The sequence below is a fragment of the Podarcis raffonei genome, chromosome 10 (genome assembly GCF_027172205.1).
Source record: "Podarcis raffonei isolate rPodRaf1 chromosome 10, rPodRaf1.pri, whole genome shotgun sequence".
NCBI lineage: Eukaryota > Metazoa > Chordata > Lepidosauria > Squamata > Lacertidae > Podarcis > Podarcis raffonei.
Genome location: NC_070611.1, coordinates 25217285 through 25242637, shown reverse-complemented (window position 1 = coordinate 25242637; position 25353 = coordinate 25217285). Strand labels below are relative to the sequence as shown.

At 41.0% G+C, this 25353-nt stretch overlaps 1 protein-coding gene across 2 annotated transcripts in view; it reads right to left on the bottom strand.

Moving 5' to 3' along the window:
- The window catches only part of IMMP2L (inner mitochondrial membrane peptidase subunit 2), a 450464-nt gene that overhangs the window by 411593 nt on the left and 13518 nt on the right, over positions 1–25353 (bottom strand). For both annotated transcript variants that reach the window (XM_053404659.1, XM_053404658.1), the window contains exon 3: positions 16824–16927. In XM_053404659.1, the coding sequence (XP_053260634.1) occupies positions 16824–16927 (104 nt within the window). The remainder of the gene's footprint in view (positions 1–16823; positions 16928–25353) is intronic.

Below are 25353 nucleotides of genomic sequence, written 5' to 3'. Positions count from 1 at the left end.
TTTTATATTCCCTGGTGGCTCTTGTCTTGACTATAATGCTAGTATTCTTCCCACAGTTGACTTCATTATTCCGTAAGCACATGTCAAATAATTTTGCCACACTGGGGAGGCCACAATTCTCACAAGTCATGTTTACTTTATTCTAAACATAGGCTTGGGTCCATAGGTGCCCTTCTGCTAGCAAAGAGGCACCATCTACTCATGAAGGATAAGGCTATTGACAGTTACCAACCATGATGGTTATGTTCTACCTGCCCCAGATGCTGGCAATCACAAGTGGAAAAAGCACTGTTGCATTTGAGAGAACAGGATGTTGAACTAGATGGGCATTAGGCCTGATCCAGCAAGACTCTTTTTTTTGCTCTTGTGGAAAGTCTGTTTCTGATCTATCGGAAGAGCGAGGCATGAGAACAGTGACCCCAAACACACTGTACATGCTCTTTTGCAAAACTTTTTATAGCCCCATTCAGTTTATATCTATGGTCTGGCTCTTCCTTTGTTTAGCGTTCCTCAAAAGGTAATGAAAACCCCAATACTTTGGCACGCCAGCTGAAAAGGTGTTCAGCCAGCTTGTGCTACTATTCATAGAACACAGCCAATACATTCCCATCCACCCACTTCCACTCACAGTTCTTTGAATCCGTACCAATATGAAATTACCTATATTAAAAATTAGAAAACATCTGCAGTGAGTAAATGAAAGCAGAGTTTGGAAAGATGTGGCTTGTTAAACAAGATGTTGCACAGATTGCAGCAAAAATCTCAACTTTGATGGAATTAATAAGCTCTCTCTCACACATCCATCCTCCAACTCTCAACTGGTACGTTATATTGGCACAAGAAAAAGCATGCCAGAAGATGCTAGGATATTTTCAAGAAGCACAAAACAGACTTAATTCCTTTTGCAGCAAACACATGAAAGACGTTGTGCAATTAAGCCCTCTTCAGTCATTCAGTCTGAATGAGTAAAGGGGAAGTGGGGAAGTGAAGGCCCCTCAATGATGCTGTATGAACCAGATAAATTCCCCAGTCAACGTGCAACTAGCATTATTCTGAAGGAACTGCCTTACTTGCACATAACACTTCCAACACAGGGGTGGAATTAACCCTGATCACACATTAGCTGGGGACTGCTCCCAGCATGCACAGCATCTTCAAAGGGGCAGGGCTTGCCCCATACATTCCCACTTGCCCCTTTGCATGCTCAGACTGAATATAAGTGATCAATGCATATCAGCTCTGTAGTTAGTCAGTGAGTCGCAGTCTGTGTTATAGCCTGAATTGCTGCAGCAACAGAAATACTTTCTACTTGGATATATCTGTATCTGCAAAGCCTACAAACTGTATTACTGAAGCCTGATCTTCTGCAGCAGTAAATTATTTTGGACCTTGAGTTGCCTCTGTGTGATGAATGAATCTGGGGGCAACTTCTGTTGCGTGGGTATCTCACTTCAGAATCCCAACATAGCTTTCACCCAAAATCCATTTGGATGACCAGTGCTGCTATAATATATGCCAAGTACACATCTCCACACTTTGTAGGGTCCATGTTATTTTTTATATATTTGCATTAGGGCAATCAGCAGATCAGAAGGCAGGGAATTATAACCACAGAAATAGCCACTTAATGCACCATCCTTGCCAACTATGAAGTGGCACCTCCTCCCATTGGTTTCCCCCATGCAGCCGTGTTAACTGGGACACTGCTGCAATCGGTGCGAGAACACCTCAGTCAGTTGTGCTTCCACGTTAGGCAAGAGAGTGAAGAAAAACCCCCAGCTTCCTTTACTTTTCCCATACAGAGGAATCAGCAGCGGTATCCATCAAGGGCACTGTAAACTACAGTGTTGACATGGACGTGACACATCTCGCCTAAAGCATCACTGCTAGTACTACCACTGTGGACTCTGTTTGTGGTGTATAACTGGGGTAGAGGCCCCTTCTCCTCCTTGTCCATGTGGCACGAGCAGCTTCACCAAAGTTTCCAGAAAAGCAAGCCTAGAATTGCTTCTATGTCTTGGTCAGTGGAATTCATCTAGTTATGATCCCCTTTTGTGCAATCATCATGCTACAATGTCTCTGGACGTTAGTGCAGACATTTGTGTCAGGGCACGGATGTCCAAGGATATGTGTGCGGTCGCCGGCAGTGTGACCTCCTAGACATCACAAGAAGGAAGGTACATTATGCTGAACTGAACCAGGTGTGGATAAGGAAATGATGAGTGTGATTCAGTAAGGCACGAGTGGGGAACCTCAGTACCATAGCTGTCAACTTTCCCCCTTTCTTGCGAGGAATCCTATTTGGAATAAGGGAATTTCTCTTTTAAAAAAGGGAAAAGTTGACAGCTATGCTCAGAACCAGAGGCCAAATGTGGTGCTCTATGTCTCTCTATCTGGCTTTGTGATTCTCTTCAGGCGACACCCCTCAACACACCTACCCTCCTTGTGTATGGCTTTCTTGACTGGAATGTGCACTTGAATTGTGCTAATTCCTTTCAGATGCTTCTGTGGGGCATAGAAAGCTCATGTGTGAGTGCAGAAACTAGCCTACTGCCCCCCTTTTTTCCACTTGTTGGTTCACCCACTTTTTGCCTCTGGTTTTGCTCATTACTGACTTGTGGCCCCAGACAGCTGCACAGACAGGAATGAAGCCCTCTGTCTGGAAAATGTTTCTCACTCCCCTCAAGGGAGTATATTCATACTCATATACTCATAATCAGGACATAATTGTCCTGAACAGTAGCAGGAGGTAGAGATGAAGCACAAAACAGTACTGCTGTTTTGAAAATGACAGCAGAAGCCATGTATGCAGATCTCCCCTTCCATTTTTCTGGATCAGAGCTCCTCTGAGTTTAATCCTGAATGTTCTGCAAGACAGTCACCAATGACTATATTTTCATTCCCTGAAAAGACAGGTGTGTGACATTTTCCATTTCAGTAAACTGTTACATGAAATGTAACATGCTCTGCAAAAAGCAAGGCTACACAGCAGAATGAATTGAGAACTTTGAGGGGAAGGTCATCAGCTAGAGTAATTTAGCATAGCCTCGGTGATTTCAGGGAAACTTCAAATTTATGCCAGTTCAGATTTGGCTCATAAACTGAGGAGAAGTTCTCATAGGAGCTTTTTTCAAGGATCATAAACATCCACTATACTGTCAAATACGTTCAAGCCACACCAAGGTAAAGCCAAGCTTGAGGAACCAAATGTTGTTATGAGCACTCACCTGATCATATTTTTTGATATCTACACAAAATAAGGGCTCTCGCTAGCTTGCTCTGTGGCATAAAGAACTCATTTGATGGAGCTGACAGAAGAGTTTGGGATAGATACAAAGGTATTCACTAATGGAAAGCACATTGTACTCACATAAAGGCTGTATACGACCAAGCAAAAGAGTGTTATGTAAGAAAAATGAGCCTAAATTCCAAAAAGTTCTTCCATTTTTGCAAATTCTCACATAAGGTGTTGCAAGCTCTCACATAAGATTTTGCAGGTGTTCATTCTCAAGGCCTTTTTATGGTCCTTTAAACTTTATACTGTAATTTTCTTTTCCATCATTTTTGTCATATAATAGCAAAAGCCCCAATACATTTGTGTGCTACAATGCAAAGCATGAGTTCACTTGAGCAAGAGTTCAACAGAACTCTTACTGTCTGTAATATGCTCATAAGCTGATTTACGTTTTTTTCCAAATGTGGTTTTATTATTGCTAGTGGTCCCTTTGGGGAGAAAAGGCAGGTTATAAATTTGAAGGAACAAATCAATAAATCTCATAAAAACTTCCCTGCATACTCCCTTTACAGTAAAAGTAATTATGATAGTTTCCAATTAAGAGCATTTATTTGTTGCTAAAGTAAAAAATTAATGAGGTATGGCTAACCGGATTTCAAAACTTCCTGAAAGAACAGAGAGAAGGGCTCAGGATCGCAATACCTCAAGGACTACCTCTTTCCAGATGAACCTGCGCGGACTCTCAGATCATCCTCTTGAGGCCCTTCTTTGTGTGCCTCCTCCACGAGAGGTCCAGAGGGTGGCAACATGAGAACAGGCCTTTTCTGCAGTGGCTCCTTGTTTGTAGAATGCTCTCCACAAGGAGGACTGACTGGCGCCTTCATTATACATCTTTGTTCTTATTTTTATTATGCATTTTGTGTGTTTTTTATATTAAAATTTTGTGTTGTGAACCACCCTGAGATCTACGGGTATAGGAAGGTATAAAAATTTAATAAATAGTAATAATAATACTTAGCCTGTAGCTTTCTTGTATATAAGCTATACTACATTAGCTATATATGGTTCATATAGTGTAGCACATGGGTAGGCAAACTAAGACCCGGGGGCCGGATCCAGCCCAATCACCTTTTAAGTCCGGCCCGCAGACGGTCCGGGAATCAGCATGTTTTTACATGAGTAGAATGTATCCTTTTATTTTAAATGCATCTCTGGGTTATTTGTGGGGTCTGCCTGGTGTTTTTACACGAGTAGAATGTGTGCTTTTATTTAAAATGCATCTCTAGGTTATTTGTGGGGCATAGGAATTCGTTCATTATTTTTTTCAAAATATAGTCCAGCCCCCAAGAGGTCTGAGGGACAGTGGACTGGCCCCCTGCTGAAAAAATTTGCTGTCCCCTGGTAGCAGCTACTCTTTTTTTTATTGCACACAACCCAATACATGCAGCACTTGACTTAATAACGTGGCTTTAATGATAAATCTCTAAATATTTATTTATTATTTTAAAAATGAAATAATACCTATTTTTTTAAATATTGATACTTCTACAGAAGTGTTAACTGTTGCTAACATAAAACTCTAGGGGCAGGGCAAAACTCCAAAGTAGGGGAACTCAAAAATAGGAGCACCCTTGCTCTAATAATTAAAACAATTTCATGCAAGCGAGCCCCTTCAAGCTTAGCTGAATTCACACTGTGGATTGTGTGCAACTCCACCAGTTATAGCTGGAGTTTATGGAAAGTGCAAATGCTCCACAAAGTAGCAAGCCATGCCAGGACTCCTAGACCAGGTCTGCCATTTGCAGCCTGACAGCATGGATGCTGACAAACAATGTTGGATTCCGCAGTAATCTAATGCATTCCAGGTGTATCCCAACTAGGACTCTCTTTCGCTGTCAGTGCCCACAATCTTGGGACTGCAAATCAGCCTGGTACAGCCCCAGGGGTTGAAGGATGTCTCCCAGACTGCATAGGATTGGCTGTGCTTCTCAGGCTCTTTCTTTATAGCTCAGTATGATGGGCACTTAAAAGTGACCCAAGATCTCAGGCTGCAAACAGTAGCCAGCAACACAAAGCCAAAGACTTGCAACGTCACTTGCAGCCCAAGAAACTATCTGCTTGGGGAAGGGGGCAAGAAACTGGGCTGTTTAAATGTCACATGAGGCAGCTGAAAAGTCTGTTTTCCAACTGTTCCATTGATTTATCAACTGCGGAAGTCAGTACTTGCCTCTTTCTAGAAAACTGAAAGCTCTGCCGAGCTTGGAGCTCAGCCATGGAACTCACCTGTACAAGTATATGAGCACATCACTTAGCAGTGATTCAGTAGTAGATTTCAGTATAGTAACAGATACACTAAAAAGAAGGTGCCACTTAAAGTAGAATTAATAGATTTGGCACATCTGGAAGTGACACTTTGAGCAACTAAGTCTACTAAATGCATCATGCCTACTACTAGCTTTCATATTTTGAGTGCAACTATCTTCAGGATAAGATGTAGCACCCCAAGGGGTGCAGCCAAGTGCTGCACTGCTGAACCTGGTACCCAGTACACAAGGGAAGTACTGCACTACAATATAAATGGTCGTCAATAAGAAATTTCTAGAACAGTGCCCCAGGAGGCCTTTTATAAATGGCGAGATGAAGAGTCTTTCAACTTCAAATTTCCCTCGGTGGTTTATCTGTTGCTGCATTAGCAAAACCTGTGAACTGAAAACGCTGCTGAGTTGCTGTGCATATAATTACCAACTCTCTTTCCATTCTACTAAAATACATTTCGCACAAACAGAATTATCACTGCTTTAAAAAAAAAAATCTGTTGAGATACATCTGGGAAGTGATCTGAACATCCCTTCCGCTAAATGATTTATCGGACAGGGCAGAAGAAGTGTCAGGAGTTGACTTCATCAGATACCTCCCAAGGCCCAGATTGCAGTAGGGGGAAAATATCAAAGAGCTTTTAAGGCCAACAATTCATTATCGCAGAACTCTATGTGGAGTCCACTTCAGCTGATGTCCACAGAAGCTTACAACATAATCGATGTTACTTTTTCCAACGTTATAGTCCAACAATAGCTGTTGATGAAACTCTCATCATCCCTATGCAGGAGATGATGGGAATTTATTAAAGTTCTATAACACCCTTCATCCGAAGATCACTAGGGGCTTTACAATATAAACACATAAACACACACACACACACACACACACACACACATATATGCCATAACAACAAACAAAAACAACCCCAGACACAGTTTAAAAGGCCATAGATGGTTTAATTAGCCAAAGCTAACAAAGGTGCCAGGCGAGCCTCCCTGGGGAGAACATTCCACAAGTGGGGAGCCACCACAGAAAGAGCTCTTTCTCATGTTGCCACCCTCTGGAGCTCCTGTGGAGGAGGTACATGAAGAAAGGCCTCAGATGATGACAACAGGTTCCAAGTCAGCTCCTATGGTGAGAGGCCGTCCTTGAGGTATCACGGTCCTGAGCTGTTAAAGGCTCTATAGGTCAGAAACTATTTGGCAGCCAGTGCCGTCAGGCCAGGATTGGCTTTGTATACTCAAACCGTCTTGCCCCAGTGAGCAATCTGGCCACTGAATTCTGCACTAGCTTAAGTTTCCAATCTATCTTCAGAGGCAGCCCCAGGTATAATGCATTGCAGTGATCTAACGTAGAGCACAGACAACAGAAGACAGACCATCTCTGTCCAGATGAGGTGCAGCTGGGCTACCAGATGAAGTGGAAGGATGGCATTCCATGCCACCAAGGCCAGACTCAAGTGACAGCAATGGATAAAGAAGGATCCCCAAACTACACACCTGCTCCTTCAGAGACACAACCTCCCACCCATGCCATCTAGAAATCCACCCACTAACAGTGTCTCAATCTTGTCTGGACTGAACTTCAGTTTGTTGGCTCCCATCCAGTCCATTACCAAGGCAAGACAACGGTCCAACGTATCCATTGCCACACTTGCAGGTGTCAAGGAGAAGTAGATCTTTGTGTCATCAACATATTGCTCACAGTGTACTCCAGGTGACCCCACTCAGTGGTTTCATGTAATTGTTAAACAGCATGGGAGATAAAACTGAACCCCGACAAACCCCACATTGAAGGTTTCATGGGGCTGAAAAGCATTCCCTAAGCATCAGCCTCTGGAAGTGACCAGCCAGGTAAGACTGAAACCACTGCAAAGCTGGTGGGGACCCCAAGCTGAAGAAGACTATGCTACAAGGACTGCTGTTTTTTCTGCAATAGGCTAACATGGTTACCCCTATGGAAATTGCTATCCAAATTTGGGGTGCAGGGGACACACTGTCAATCACTGGATCCTCCTGCTGCTGCTCCTTGCTTTTTGACTGTTTTTCTGTTCTCTGCTAATTGTTTGCAAGTTCCCCAAGTTGGTTAGGCTTGTTTGTCAACAACAAAAAACCAAATCTTTATAGAAACCGGCACTGTCCTATGGAGCAGCCTGCCAACAGAGTTTCAGAGGGCACCTTCTGCACCAACTTTTAAATGCCTTTTCTATTCTGCCAGGCCTATGTGGGCAATTAAGAGTACACACACACACACACACACACACCCCACGATCTACTGATGTTCGTTTTAACTCTTTTGCTTAAGCCTTTTTAATTTTTTATGATTTTACTATACAGTATTTATATTTTTTTATAAATGAAATAAATCAGGATTAGCAATCACTGTGTACCTAGTCCTTTCTTTCCCTGCACTCTGTCTTTATCTGGTGATGGTGTCATAGAACAACAATTGAGAACCTCAGTCTACAGAAACTCTTTATCTTTATTGGTCCTTAATTCCTTCCAGAAGCTTTGATAAAGCTAAAGTACATTAGGATACGAACAAAAAGTCCCACCTATAGATTAAAATAGAAACAAAAAGCAATAGTTTTATCATTTTGTTCAACGAACTTGGAAAAATAAGCAGAGTAATCTGCTTCAAGCAGTGAATGATTAACTTCAGGTGGCCTTCATTAGAAAACAATGGATTCTCTGAACATCATTTATGTACAGCTGAAATTTTGTGTCGTCTGTTTTCTAGTTTAAACAATATATTAATAATTCCAAGTCATATGTATATAATTAATGTAATATTTTAATCACAGGATTATTCTCTTTGCCATGAGAGAAACAATGAATGGGTAGTTTGTTGTACAGGATATTTGTTTGCAGAATTCATTCTTCCACAAATGGCTTAATCGTTTAAATACTGTTACAGTCAGTTGCAGCTGACCTCACATCTTTTAGCTTGGTAACAAGACTCCCTTAGGCCAGCTTAGCAATATTATGAGAATCATAAATATTAAATTGCAGGATGTACCATTTAGGAACCCTTCAATAAGTTATACTTAAGCCAAGCATATGAATTCTGCTTACACACCAAATGCATTTAAATCTAAATGGTGTCATTGAAAGAAAATGAGAGCTGATAAGTAGTACAGAATGTTTTTTGACATGTGCATCTTTGCATATAATTGAGCTTTTCATGTAGCAAAAAAGGACAAACCACTTCCATAGAAGAATTAACACAAAACCCACGCAAACATCAACCTTGTATATTATAACTGTGGACTTTTTTCTTCTTTTTCTTTTTTTGGGGGGGGGACTGCAGAGGTCCTTCCCTACTCTCAAATACAGGAAGAAGAATGTGTGTATCTGTCATCAAATGCTCTAATCTGTACGTGAGTTTCACATTGATTCCTATAGTGAATATTACAGGGAACCAGACAGAGGGCTTTCTCGGTAGTCGCACCCACCCTGTGGAACGCCCTCCCATCAGATGTCAAGGAAACAAACAACTATTTGACTTTCAGAAGACATCTGAAGGCAGCCCTGTATAGAAAAGTTCTTTAATATTTGAAGTTTAACTGTGCTTAATTGTTTAATTTGTTGGAAGCCACCCAGAATGGCTGGGGCAATCCAGTCAGATGGGTGGCATATAAATACATTATTATTATTATTATTATTATTATTATTATTATTATTATTCATGCCATTGCAAGCAATCTACACTGTATGAAATTGGTCATCATCTAGGATTCCTAAGTATTAGAACTGTGTGCTGTGGGTGCTGGAAACTATTTAATGAATACTATTTAATGAAAAGTTTGACCCAGTGAGATATAGTGGTTAGAAGCCCAGATCCCACTCAGCCTTCATGAAGCTCACTGGGTGAACTTGGGCCAATCAACATATCTCAATCTAACCTACGTCACAGGGTTGTTGTGAGGAAAGATTGTGAAATGGGAAAACTACATGCTGAGCACCTGGGAGCAAGAGTGAGATATAAATATAATAATAAAAACACTCATGAAATTCACAACTCGGTGAACAGAGGCCTCACTTTGAAAGCAAAGCAAATCTTGCCCTTCTTAAGCTTTCACATATATTTCTGCATAGAGAGTCTGACTCCACATATCTATGTTGTCACCAAACCAGAAGGAACAGGTACAATTTCCATCAATTTATAAAGTTTTACTTATTGATTTTATCTCCATTTTCGAAACATATTTTTCCCTGAGTGGCAAACGCCCTTGGTGTTCGTTACCTCTAAATAATAGTATAATAGTACATTATGCACTGTGCCTACATTAAAGGTAAATTCAAGGTGAAGAGCTTAGGTACCAATTAAATTGGCAACATTTCCCCAACACAATACAAGCTGTTTCAATCAAGATGCCAAGAAACACCTGATGGAGAATAGTTGAAAGGGTTAAAGAGAAGGTGATCATTAATTAAGCCCATTATTATGTGATACAAACATACAATATGCGCTGCTGGTTAAAACATCCCAGTTCCAATCTTACAAATTTATGCATCTAAGCAGCTTGCTGGCATGCAAAGTCTTTCTAAAGGGAAATATTCACTACTGTAAACTTAACATTGCTTTATCCCAAACAGAAGTCTAAGCAGAAAATGAAAGGGAGATGGAAAGCAGTTTCACTAGACCTTGGAAATAAGGTAGTCCTCTATATCAAAACTGCCTGATCTTCAAGATATGTATTCTTACATATTCTTCAACATCCATCACGGGCGGAACATGGGAAATAAAGCAAAAAAACAATGTAATATTAAAAGTTGTATTATATCTAAGACCATCTAGCCCAATATCGTCAACAATGACTGGCTAAGAAGGGATTTTGGTTGTTGAATAAATATTTGGCCAAACTGTGCATAACTCCCAGACTTCAGTTGTGTGGTTCAGTACTCTTTGTAAACTTGCAGTGATACACTGGGCACATTTTTCAAAGCCATGCCTTTCAAAAACAATACACTGTAAACATATTACTTGTGTCGTGTCGCATGTGTTGCTTAGAGAAAACCAATAAAATTAGAAACAGTATCTATGCTGTAACAAGCTCTATAACAGCTGTAGCAAGGGAAATGTGGCCTCTACTGCAAAGAGAGAAAATATAATACTAGCAAGCAAAGGATAATGGCATCCTGTATACCCAGAAGGCCTGCTGCATTGTTTGTGTCTGCTTAACTTCCCCTTTACACTCAACACAGTCTATTTTTAACTTGCTGTTGGATATGACCTTACAGCCGAGATGCTGTGGAAACGTATTTAAATGCATGATCATGCACTCCTACAGTGTTCTTCCCTGCTAGAGGATATTGACAACTAAAGGCTGGCTTTTAAAAACAAAAACGGGGGACGGGGGGGACGGACATATTTGCATTAATCCACACAACCTCCAAGTTCAAAAGGCTTGGCATTGCTGCTAAACTCTTTAATGTGAAATTAGGACCCCAATTCTGTATCCTTACAAGTGTGTGTGTGTGTGTGTGTGAGTGAGAGAGAGAGAGAGAGAGAGAGAGAGAGAGAGAGATTAAATGCTTGCTATACAGGACAAAATTAAGACAAAATAATAAAAAAACCTCTTAATATATTTTAAAAAAACAAAAACATGACCCTAATGGATTCTGTTTAAAAAATGGTTTGGAAGCTTCCGTTCTTGCAAAATGTGGCAGCAAGAACATTTGTAGAAGCTAGGCATTCTGATCACATTTAGGGCTGGGCAAAGCATAGTGATATACCAATATATCACAATGCCTGAAATAAGGATGGAACTATGTAGAGGTGAGCAGTAGGGCTGGGCAATATCTGGTTTTCAACATCATGATATATCACCAGATCAATAAACATTGTGATATTCTTCTTCTTTGACGATCACTCATAGCCGAGTGATATACTGATATATTACAATGTCTAAAATAAGGATGGAGCTATGTAGAGGCAATGGCTGGCTTCATGGTTGTTGTTTTTCCTGCATTGTTATTTTTGCATAACACACACACAAACACACATCCTTATTCGTGATATATTTCCAGGTCAAAAATTATGAAACCAATATCACAATATGGACTTCAAACCGGCTTAGGACAATATTATCACCCAGCCCTAATCACATTGCAGCATTTTCTCTGGCTGCCTATTTGTTTCCAAGCCCAATTTGACGTGCTGGCATTAACCTGTAAAACTCTAAATGGTCTAAGACCAGGCTACTGAAAAACTACCTGAACTTGTATGAACCACCAAGGTCTCAATTTCAGCATTTGAGATTCTGCTTCCTGGTCCACTTGTAGGGGCTGCTAGGCTAGCAACTACCTTTTCTGTGATGACCATGCATCTCTAGAATATTCTCACAGGGAAATTCATTCACTCCTCCTGCCTCCCCTCTCAGACTGGCATTTGTGAGGACCCTAAAGACTTTTTCATTCATGTTGGATTTTGTATGATTTACGGCTCTATATATTCATACCTGTTATATCTGCCACTGCCACTACAATTTTAAAGTTGTTTTATTTGCTGGTGAATTGCTTTATTCATTTGTTTGCTCTTCTCATTGTTTTTGTGCAAATTATTATGTTTATTTTGGACCATCATAAACTGCCTTCAGAGGAGAATTTATCCAGAAAGACAGTTTTGAAATCCATCATGTCAATAAGTACAGTCATACCTCATGTTACGTTTGCTTCACGTTGCGTCTTTTCAGGTTACAAACGCAGCAAATCCCAGAAGTGTTTACTTCTGGGTTCAGCCTGCGATCTGCGTGCTTCACACATGCGCAGAAATGCTCTATCGCGTTTCACGCATGCGCATTAGCGGCGCTCTACTTACGGACTTTTGGGGGTGTGAACGGCACCCTGAAACGGATCGCGTTCATAAGTAGAGGTACCACTGTAATATGTGAACATCTGGGAATGATGTTGGATCAGACAAAATCCTATTTCCCACAGTGGTGAAAGATGCTTCTAGAAGGCCACAAGGAGGCAAGAGGGCAAGATTTGGGGAGTTGTTCCTCCCATCAACTGGTACTTAAGGACATACTGACTCTGAGCCTGGAGGTTGCATATAACTAATAGTATTGATACAGATGTTTCATCTATGGATTTGCTAGTGTTAGTAGCCATCACATCATCTTGTGGCAGCAAATTGATTATATGATGGTGTGAGGTACTTCATTTTGTCTGTCCTGAATATTCTGTCAATCAGTTTAATTGGATGACCTGAGTTCTAGTATTATGAGAGAAAGAGAAAAGAATGGATGCAGCAGGAGTGTGACAGTTGCTTTCTGTATCGTAACTGTTTTGCCATCTGCTCACTGGTTTCATGAAAAGGTGATTCAGAAGAACTGCATGGGTGCAAATCCTTACATGTTATTCGGCTGGCGAAGCCATTGTAACCATGCCAATGCATGTATCTGTAAAGGGGAATCTGTATCTCGCTTGGTAGTCGGGCAGCACCAAGGCTTCCAATTAAAATATAGTAACAGCTGTGCTTTTCTATACTAAATGGGATATTTATGCTGGTGATTTCCCGTCTTGATGCAACTTTAAGAATTCCTAAAGAGCCATATGCATCATTTTAACACAGAAGAAAGCAATTGCAGAGAAAATACTGGCAAACCCTTGAGAGAAAGATTAGGGTGGGTGTTTAGATTTGCTTAATTTATGTTTTTAAATTTTTAAATTGGTCTCTTTCAAGCTACAAATCTCTTAACTTTTTTTTTCTTTTCTTTTTTGGTCTCCTATTCCTTTCTATTCCTTAGTTTGGGAAAGCTGCTTATCATAGATCAGAAGAGCACTCCAAAGGTTTACTGATGTATTTAATGCTCTTAGGATTCACTTACTCTAATCACAAACCTTAGATGATGTGGACAGTGCTGCATAATTACAACAGACAATACTTGAGACTATCAGAATGAATAAGATTATCAATGGATATTAACTATAATGGTTTTAGAGAACATTTGGTTTGAGTACCAGCTGAGTTACAAAAGAGGCTCAAACTATGAGACACTAGAAAATATCAAAGGAAACTAAATTTCTTTGTAATTTTGTGGTGCAAATATAGCCTTTAAAGCATTCAGAAAACATTTAGAACCAAGAATCTATTTCTATTTGGTCTGAGCCATTAAAAGTTCTTTATTACCCAAGCTTGCTTAACGGCACCAAGGTTGCATTCAAACATGAGATTATTGCATTAGTTTTACTGGTTATAATGCTAGTGCTTCTTTCTCAATTTCAAACATTCCTTTTACACTACAGTACCTGTTGCATTACGGAACTGTGGTTTATTTTTGTTAATAAACCACCATTTCACACTAAATTTTAAATAGCGGAAAGAACTGTATCCTGGGATACCTCCTCAAATTTCTCTTGCAGTTTTGACAATGTTCTTAAATTATTCTTTTTCCCCCTCAGTTTAACCAATTCTACTATGTCTTCATTTTGTCTACAGTATACTGAAACCCAAAGATTAATGTCTGCCATCTCTGAGGTACAAACAAACCTAAACTAAAATAAGATGTGCCTAGGTAGTGTGGTGGAATGAAATCAGGCGAGGGGTGGGGAAGCTTAATTCAGGATAATTCCACCACAACAATTCCAATCAGTAAGCGCTGTATGTCTTTGGAAAGAGCAGCTGCTGATTACAGTCTGTTGTATTTCAAAAACAATAATGATCAGATGCAGCAGATTTAACACCAACATTTTCAGCTAATAATTTACTAAAGAGGCTATTATTTATGGATGTACTGACACTGCATGCTTTATTTCAAACCATCAATAACTTACACTACATTTCACTGCCTAGTATTTATGACTACCAAAAAGCTGCATCCATTTGGTTTCCTCTGCATAGAATTTTAATCTGACTGTGCTAGTTATTAATTTACTTTGTTTCTGGGTTTTTGCTTCAATTATGTTCTATTATTATTTTATTGTGCTTGTACACCACTTCAGGTGCCACTTTTAATGGCAGAAAATGGGGCATAACAGGAAATAAGGTACCCAAAGAATTCACAACACATTGTTGAACTTCTCAGCAGATCATAATCTTTTGGGAAGAGGTGGCAGGGAGAAGTTTATTGAAATATAACATAAAGTAATGAAATTCCATAAAAACGAAGCATTATCAGATTCAGGTTTCCAAATTTCCATTTATTCAGAAGGGTTCGTACAATGTTATAGTCTTTATTGTAACCTTTGATTGATGTACACCACTAGGGCATCACTTCCACCATAACCACAACCATCCTTTGAAACCAAGTGTTTGGGAAACACAGTAGTGTATAGAATCTTACCATGCACCTTAACATAAGAAAGAGATATTTATACAGGCAAGTAACAGCAAAGGCTCAGCAGCACACCAAGGGTCCATTAGTCATTATTCCAAGGTCAAGGCATGAGATTCAGAACTGGACAGAAGCAATGAAGATGTCTCATCCATTGGCATGGCTCTCCCGCCCAGCTTTTAACAACAGGGTATGACAAGTTCACTTGCAAGACTCCCTTGCCTTATGGAAATTCCATGTGTGCAGATGCACACTTTGTCTGTTCCCACCTAAAAAGATAGCACCTGGATCTTGGGAACAAGAGCCTCTGCCCCTCTGACTCCAGTTCAGCCACCTCTGTCTCCTGCTCAGCTACCCGCACCAGCTGGCTGCAGTTTTCTCCCTCCAAAATGAGGCTCTGAGCTATGTGGGCAGTGCATCAGGGAGAACCAGCAGGTCAGTTTCCCCCTCTGGGCACCCTGGAGTCAGAAGGGAAGGAACCGCAGTTCTCCATCCCTGGGTACCAGCCTTCAACCACCACCACTTCACCTTCCTCCTACTTCTTCTCAACTGTCTGAGGCTGCCAAACCAAGCCAAACCCTTACAGAGCCAAGGGGCCCAGGAAACTTTCAAGAAAGGCTACCCCTTTCCCATACACATTACTGGTGAGGTTTCTCTTGACATTAAGAGGAGAAAGAACTAAGACAAATTAGGACAACTTTGGCCATGCAATCCTGAATGTTATTTTTTCGGGGGAGGAAGAAAGCTTTATCCTGTAGCACGTGGAAGTCCAAAGTAGCCAGTGAAGGACATGGAAGGTCAAAGGAGGCAACAAAGGCCAAATATGGTAGATTTCCCCTTGACAGTGCTTGTGCCTGAGTGCTTTGTTTTCTTGCTCCTCCACAAAGTAATTACAGTTCCTCCAACACAAGGTCGTTGAAAATGGGTATTTGTGCATTAATCTTACTTATGAGTGGGTTTGTTGCATCCTGTTTTTGGAGCCTTATCAGACATAAGCAGAAACTATGCATATAATAAGCACATAAATAAGAATGAGCTTCACAACATTACCGCTGGAAGATCATCACCAAAAAAAAGTCATAATAGCGTTATTGCAAAATGCAACAGCAAGCTGCTAATACAGAAACAACCAATAAACGCTACTTGTGTACTCTGAGAATTTCTAACAGTATACATAAAAAATATACCTTTCCCAACAACCAGTTCCAGTGTGGACAACTTTCAGCAGGGGAAAACCAAAGACAACTCTCATAGCTGTCTGTTCAGTGCATGCATTGATTATAAAGCTAAAAAATAAATTTTGTCATTAGAGCATGTACCATCAATTCGCTTAATGTCATTGTGTCTGTTCTGCACAATTCGACATTCCATTTCTACATTGCATTAAGAGCAGGACAGTTTACATTATCTAAATGGAGGGAAGCATTGAACAGAGAAACAGTGCCACCTAATGGCTACTCACTCCATGAATAAGTCAACAACTGATTCAGGAATGTTTCAGGAATGACCAATTTTGGTCCAACTTCCACATCATACTTCTTCCTGAAATGGAGCAATGCCAACATCTACATCAAAGCAGATCAAGTATTGCGTTCCACACTAAGAGGAATCTGATTAGGAGGCAACATATCTAAATCTTTAATCCAACCAATTCAACATATTTTTCTACCATCTTTCACTGTGGTCTTATTATTCATATAATTATCATTATTAATGCTGCATCACTGCAGGCTGCTTACATTTGCATTTCTTATTCACAAGTATGTATTGCCACATATACTGGCATTGCGCTTTCAAATGCATGATGATAAATGCTTTGAAGATCTGGAATTCAACAGTAATAATTGAATTTGTTACTCATGCAACGAATCTGTCATGTTCTTGTCTGCAGCCATAACTGCGTAACAGCATTTCACATGAAAACCTTTGAAGAACATTAATGGACCAAAGAAGAATGCAGATATATTGAAGTTTAGTTTAGTTACTTACACCAGTGAAACTATGTCTCCACGTTGCACTTCATAATTTCTAATACTCCAGTGGTTTAAAAGAACTACATCAGATTCCTGTCTTCCTCCAGGATTCAAAGAAGGCTGAGAAGAAGATAAAAAGAGACAGAGAGAGATGAGAGTTCTGTTGTATGAAAAGCAAAATTCAATCAACTAAGATTAATATGTATAGTCCATGGAATATATTATCTATAAGGAGGACCGCCACCCCTGATCATCTCAGACTGCATTTTAAGATAATGTTCATTTATTTTAAAGAACACCTGGGCTACTGATGCAACCCAGTTAGGAAACTTACACATGCATCTGCCTGTCATTCCTTTAAAATGGAATTTCCCAAGATACCACTCTATTTCAACCCCATCAAGCTGCTCTATAAGCTCAGGCTACAAAAGAGAGTTTTGTTGCTTCACAGGGAAAACTGACAGGAAGGAGGCTGAGAAGTAACTTCTGTGCCACAGATACATCTCGCAATATCACAAAATTCACCCTTAAGGTCACGGGGAATGTTACTGTTGACCAAAGTGAAATCAAGTATAGAGAATGGAATATGCAATGAGATGTATATTGATAACATTATGCAAAGGTTGTTGAAACACCCATTATACGAAAGGGTTTCAGATGTTCTATATGATAGGTTTTGTTGATCTACGACTAACACAAAACCAATTGCAAGAAGGTGCGCTTCCATAGCAAAATGCAGGGGAGGGGGTAGACTATGCGCATACTCATCAGACTATAAACAACTCATCAGTATGAAAATAGTGAATACCCCCATAGTAAAAATGATTTATGACTTGTTAAGAAATGAAAGAGCAGTTTCATTTTGCCCTGACAATGACAAAAATAAGACACAACAAATGAATACAGGAAACCATGAGATTAAAAATACTGCTCCTAATGTGAAGGAAGTGTTCCCAGTCCAACAAATAACATTTCTATACTGAAAGTGTATTCCACTTTGCTGCTCATTAATGAGTTTCAAAAACAGAAACAAAAACATCTTCCTACAAAGTAAACTGGGATATTTTTTCTCCATAGCATTAGTCTAATGCAGGAAATAAATAGCAGTAGAGGTTATTGTCGGGTATTTGTTAGGAGTCCAATATGGTGAAGGGCCCGCCTCCTCAACAGAAACAGCCATCTCCAAAAATTTCAGAGGCAGAGTTTTCAAAAATGCTTGGTTTGTGTGTGCACACATAAAGACATGAAGTGCATGAGACCCAATGAGGACGCATTACATAAGGGTCCACAAGGTCTGACATTGAACAACAGAAAAGGGGTACATTTGTTTCAACCAAGGCCCCTACAAGATAGAATTCCCTGCTGTCAATTAGACCTATTGGGAGTTATTCCAGAAGATTTAAAAGTAGCACAAGCTAACACATAAATGGGCAATCTGTGGGCTACCTGTGGCTCTCAGGGTTTCTTCCCCAGCAGGGGTAAACTTTGGTCTTTCAAATTTCAGCAGTGCTGTGCAAGTCCAAAATTCAGCTCTCTCCCCCCCACCTTGTTCTGTTCAATTTACAATGCCACCATTGTGATGCCCTGCAATGTCTTCCCAGTGCAATGGAAACAGTTGTGCTACCCTAAATCCATCTCTGCTCCCCAGTGGCCCTCTGCCCACTTTTCCAGACTGAGGTCAGCAAGGTAGAGATGAGGAAGCGGGAAAGAAAGTACAGAGAGTTGAAGATGCTGCAAGAGTCACCCCCCCCCAAAAAAAAATTCCTCCTTCATGTACTTTTCCAGGCTGGAATTGATGACTAAGATGAGATCAGGTGTCCTGGATAGAGGCAGAGTTTAAAAAATGCTTGGTTCCTATACGTATAAGTTCTTATAAGTACAGTTTCATAATTCTGTCTACACTGATTCTAGCTGTCTAGGAGAGCAACCTCTCCATATGAAAAAAATTTCCCCTCTATTAGTTCTGGGAGCAGAGCAGGTGAGAATGTCCACAGCAAGAGGCCTGGGTTGTTCCTGCCATACAGCTCTTTCCTAAGACAGGTGATAATTTGCATTAGTGGAGATCCGAATAAGGATCCAAAAAAGAAACACATCTGGCCATGCACCAGCTCCATATCTCAAATCTTGATGGAGAACTGATCAGATTGTGGGCAGGAAGAAGATGTGCAAATGGTGTTGTCCGGGAAAATACACAGACCTAAATCAGTTGTACAGATTATTAAAAAAAGGAATGTAGCCAAATTAAAATGCAGCATCCGTCATTGGAACAAGTGAATGATACAGGGAGAGATGATCTACCCAGTGAACCAAACATTTCAATATTCAGTAGATTACTTACTGATTTAATAAGACACTACCAGTGTACCACAATTGCTTTTTTTTTTTTTTTTGCTTCCATGTAACGATACACACTGAGAGTAATTAAGTAATCAGGCGTAACATGCAATTTTGTCAATAGTGATGTTTATTCATATTCTCCTTCATTTTAGCAGCTATAGGCCATAAAATCTAAACAACGTTTAATTATGCTCTTCACTTGCAGTATTAGCTTCTTCTGCTGATGCTACTGATCTTGTGTTTGATTAACAGGTTTTTTAAAAAATTAAAAAAACAGAGAAAGCAAAGGGTTGTATCAATGGAGTAATTGTACCCCTTGAATTACCTCTGTTCATGCAATGGAACTCCCCATCTCTCCTCTTGCCACACTCCATCCAAATCTGCTCTGGAGGGTTGTGGGGAAACTCAGGTCAGATTAGGAGGAGGAGCAGGAATGTGTAAGGGGAGGGAGGGAAGAAAAGCTTTGTTGCCCAAGTCGAAGTCATTCCACAAGCACAATTCCCTTGTTCAATACTACACAAAGGACTGACTTTCTTATGTTTCCTGCCTACATAGCTCAAATGATAAGCTCCAGCTTCCCAATTAGGATTTCTAACCAAGTATAATAAATGTGTTTTTAACAAGCCAACAGACTCTTATTTGTGTCTTTCATTCGAAAGGAGTCTCTGTCAAATATGTACCAAAGTTATCGTGATCTCCTTATAGCTTGATAAAAAACTGAGTTGAATCAATTCCTGCGGCTGTAACCAACTGAGATCAAACTGTGTACAGTGGAACCTCGGGTTAAGAACTTAATTCATTCAGGAGGTCCGTTTTTAACCTGAAACTGTTCTTAACCTGAGGTACCACTTTAGCTAATAGGGCCTCCCGCTGCCGCTGCACAATTTCTGTTCTCATCCTGAAGCCAAATTCTTAACCCGAGGTACTATTTCTGGGTTAGCGGAGTCTGTAACCTGAAGCGTATGTAACCTGAGGTACCATTGTATTTTACTTCCAGTTTCCCCAGATGTTAAAGCTGGTGGCTCCATCTCCTGCCCCCCATTTCTTCTGGAATAAGACTGCATTGTGACATAGCATCGTTGCAAGGGCTTTTTCTTTGCTTTTGTTTGGTAAAGGGGAGGAGGAGAGAGAAGTGCCACTGCTATAGCCCCCCCCATTCACCTCCCCACTAAAATGCTTATCCTTCAATTTCATCAATTGTTAAAAGGGGACATTTCAGTTCAGCTCTACTAACTAACTAGTATACTGCTATTTTGTGCATTTTCAGAGTTCCCCCTGATATGGATCTGCCTACCTGATTGGCAGTGGTAAGCTGGGACTAGAAATCAATAAAAATGATGATCCGCTGTCCCCTTTCTGATCCCCTTTCTTTTCACACTCAACATATGATGGAATAAAACAGCCACACAATCTTCAAGCCGGATGTATGAAAATAATAATAAATAATTTTTTAAAAATTTATATCCCGTCCTGCCCCCCCGGCCAAAGCCAGACTCAGAGCGGCTAACAAGTAAAAATAGAACAGTGTACATAAAACCACACAATCAATTAATTAAAATGCATTCTTAAATCAATTTAGAATCAAATTAATGGCAACCATTGGGCTAGAGTTCTATGAGAATTACAAAAGGAGAGGGGGGTCAGACTGTGCCTTGGCCAAAGGCCAGGTGGAACAGCTCCATCTTGCAGACCCTGCGGAAAGATGTCAAGTCCCACAGGGCCCTAGTCTCTTGTGACAGAGCGTTCCACCAGATCAGGGCCACGGCCGAAAAAGCCCTGGCTCTGGTCAAGGCCAGCCTAACCTCCTTGTGGCCCGGGATCTCCAAGATGTTTTTATTTGAAGACCATAAGGTCCTCCATGGGACATACCAGGAAAGGCGGTCCTGCAGGTATGAGGATCCTAGGCTGTATGGGGCTTTAAAGGTTAAAACCAGCACCTTAAACCTGACCCTGTACTCCACTGGGAGCCAGTGCAGCTGGTATAGCACCGGGTGAATGTGATCCCACGGCAGACCCCGTAAGGAGTCTCGCCACGGCATTCTGCACCTGCTGGAGTTTCTGAGTCAATCTCAAGGGCAGCCCCACGTAGAGTGAGTTACAGTAATCAAGCCTGGAGGTGACCGTCGTGTGGATCACAGTGGCTATGTCAGGGTGAGAGAGCTAAAGAGCCAACTGCTTAGCTTGGCGGAGATGAAAAAATGCCACCTTTGTTATGGCCGCAGCCTGCGCCTCCATAGAAAGGGAGATGTCGAAGATTACACCCAAATTCTTAACAGACGGCGCTGGCACTAATTGCGCCACCACAAGAGATGGGAGTTGGCCCCCCAATCTCATATTGTCCCAACCCAGCCAAAGGACCTTTGTCTTCGAGGGATTTAGCTTCAACCGGCTCCCACGTAACCATCCAGCCACAGCTTCCAAACATCTGATCAGTGTGTCTGGAGCCGAGTCAGGATGGCCATCCATCAACAGATAGAGTTGGGTGTCATCAGCATACTGATGGCAGCCCAAACCAAACCTCCAGACAAGCTGGGCGAGGGGGCGCATAAAGATGTTGAAAAGCATCAGGGAGAGTATTGCACCCTGCGGCACTCCACACACCAAGGAGTGGCACGACGACAGTTCCCACCCCCAAGCGCCACCCTCTGTCCCCGACCAGAGAGAAACGTGTGCAGCCATTGAAGGACTGTACCCTAGATCCCCACATCAGCAAGGCGGTGGTCCAGAAGTTCATGATCGGCCATGTCAAAGGCAGCTGACAGGTCTAAAAGAATCAGCAGCCCCAACCCACCTCAACCCAGCTGCCTGCGGAGATCATCTGTTAGGGCAACCAGGGCAGTCTAAGTCCCATGACAGGAGGGGCTCCCGCAGGGAAACACCTGTACTTGTCCTATTGGACAGATGGTAATCTGGGTCACTGTTGGAAAGTTAAGCTTGCAGTTTAATTATCATATGAGGCTATGCAGCAGGCAGGCAGGCAGGCACAGCACGCAAAGGATATGCACAGCATGGACCGACAGCCTACTCCTCAGCAACTGGCAAGCACAGGGCAACATACTTTATTTTTCCCTTCCTTCTAGACTGTTGGCATCTGTATGTCTCAAGAGAAAACGGGGTATGCCCTCCCAGGGAGGTGAAGTCCTCCCCCCCTTTTTTTTTGATACACCAAAAAAGAAATAGAAAAAATAAGACAAGAAATACAAACCCAACCATGATATGGACAATATTAATTACAAATCAATAAAACAAAAAGTGGTCCTTGGACTATAGACCTGACCTCCCGTCCATTCCTTATTTCAATTATCTATTATTTGTTGCCAGTACACGTTTTTGTCTTAAATTAACTAATTTACTAATTATTGATTTATCTAAGGTTTCAGATCTTTCTTAAATTTACTACTAAAGTTATTCAAACGCTGCGACAGAGTTTAAACTACTGTAATTGTTTTTCAAATAAACTTTAAAGACTTCCCGTTTTGAGATGAATTCCTGTTTTGGTTTGTTCTTTATTTTTTATGATAAACTATCTAACTCCGCATAATCTGTTAACTTTCGGAGCCATTCATGAATAGAAGGGATTTCATCACTCTTCCACTTTGTAGTGATAAGAATTCATGCTGCCACTGTGGCATATAAAAATATACTCTTCATTTTTTGTGGGATATCCAAATCTGTGATCCCAGTCAAGGAGGAGTTGATGTGCTTTGGAGAGGGTTTTTCTTTTAGAGTTTACTATCTGGGATTCGAATCGAGAGATTTCTGTTATGAAACCCTTTTGTTGGTCAGATTTAAATTTTTCATATACCTGATGGTATTGGAACCAATCTGAGACGTACTCTCTTGATTCCTCAAAACTTTTAAATTTTAATTGGTTATCTTCTTCCTTTAAAAGAGTTTTATATGTTGGCCAGATTTCCTGAGTATTTTTCCTTTTCACCATGGAAGCTTCAATTGGGGAGGTCCACCACAGAACTTTGGGCCCCAACAGTTCTTTGTATTTCTCTCAGACTGCGAAAAGTGACTTTCTAATTATGTGGTTTGTGAAGTTTTTATGGATTTTGGCTTTTCCGTATATAAGGTAAGCATGCCATCTCCAACGATTGTCGAAGCCCTCCAAATCCAGGAGGTCCAGGTCCTGCAGTTTACACCAGTCCTTCAACCATGTGATGCAGGCTGCCTCACAGTATAATTTCAGATTGGGTGGGGAGAAGCCTCCTCTGTCCTTTAAATCTATTAAGATCAAATGTTTAATTCTGGGTCTCTTCCCTTCCCATATGAATTTTGAAATCTCTCTTTGCCATACCTTGAGGCAGCCTGCCCAGGGGGTAAAGTCCTTTAAATGCAGAATATAATACAGTGGTACCTCGGGTTAAGTACTTAATTCGTTCCAGAGGTCCGTCCTTAACCTGAAACTGTTCTTAACCTGAAGCACCACTTTAGATAATGGGGCCTCCCGCTGCTGCCGCGCCACCGGAGCACGATTTCTGTTCTCATCCTGAAGCAAAGTTCTTAACCCAAGGTACTATTTCTGGGTTAGCGGAGTCTGTAACCTGAAGCATATGTAACCCGAGGTACCACTGTACTCACTGTACCCCACAGAAAAGTCAAGTAATGTCCAAACCTCAAGGAACATGTAACAGGGTTCTCTTTATACAGCTATCTGAGTTGGGGGTTTGAATAAGACATAGCTTTCTACCAACCTCTAGAAAACTCTAGAAGCATATCAGCATAAGCATCTGTCAATCAGAGGGAAGAATTCTCACTACTCCTTCTAACAGTTCTCATTGCTACAGAAGTTGGTTTTATATCAGACTACGAACTGTTAAAAGTCTCTGAAGTGATCCAAGACAGGCTGATATGTCTGATGACTGATAACAATACATTTCAAGGCCGAAATTCAAGATTTAGAGGAATTCTGGCCAGGTGCAACATTCCTAGCATTCTACCTCAGACTTTTTATATTCTAATTCAGTATTCATATATTATGTTGTTATGCAAAAGAAAACCATCCATAACTGATGGATAGTTACGCAGTTCTCACTCAGTTAATTGCAACGTTTCACTATTATTCCACACCTACCTACCAATTAGGTTTTCCCCACAAAACTGCTTTATTAATCAAGCAGTAATTTGTATCATTCCTCATTCTCAGAGCAAAACAGAGACTGAATAAGACTTGTACTGGCCTTTGAAAATAAAAGCTATTTTAAAAGGGAATATACTGAGAGCAAAATCATTCAAATTACTCAGAATGGAAGCCATGCATTTGAATTGTTCCGCTGTCAGAGAAACCACCACACACATTCATTTCACGTGCCTTGTTTTGTTTTGTTTCACAAAAGGCATCATACTTATAAATAGAAAGCTGAATTTTCATTTTTGCTAAATAGGTAAAGCTTATTGTGTTTTACTGTATAACTGCAGTTGGCAATGGGCATTTACAGGATAAATGAACTTAAGTATATTTATAATATACATTAGATAGGACTAGGTCATCCTATCTTCCTTTCTTCTTAACTGAGCAGTTGAAAAATCCTGTCAAATGACAGGTCCACCTTTCAGTTTTGTGACCTCAAGCCAACAGAACTAAACCTCTCAAGTATTAAAAAGGGTCTCTGATGGGGAAGACACATTACCTTTGGCTTCTGAAACTCATGAACATAGGAGCCAACTCCTAGGGGCTGAGGTCCCTTTGTCGCTGCCCCGATAAAATATTTGAGAGGACTCCCCCAAAGTTGATGGGCACTGCTGTTCACACGGTGTGTGTGTGTAGGCCGTGTTATGTGGAGTGGGGCTTACTTGCCGGCCAATATTTTATTCAAGATGGCACCCCTGCTCATGAATCATGTTCTGTCACTGCTAGTACTTCCTGCATGTCTCAGCATGTGCAATGACCTCTGACTTTCCACTCCCAGTTTATATTAAGAGTACAGTCACACCTCGGGATAAATGTGCTTCAAGTTAAGTATTTTTGGGTTGCACTCCACGGTGACCCAGAAGTAATGGAGCGTGTTACTTCCGGGTTTTGCCGTGTGCGCATGCACAGATGGTCAAAATGACGTCATGCGCATGCGCGGAAGTGGCAAAACACAACCCGCGCATGCGCAGATGCGAGTTGCATTCGCTTCAGGATGCAAACGGGGCTCTGGAACGGATTCCGTTCGCATCCCAAGGTACCACTGTACTGTGATGTTTGTGCTTACACATAA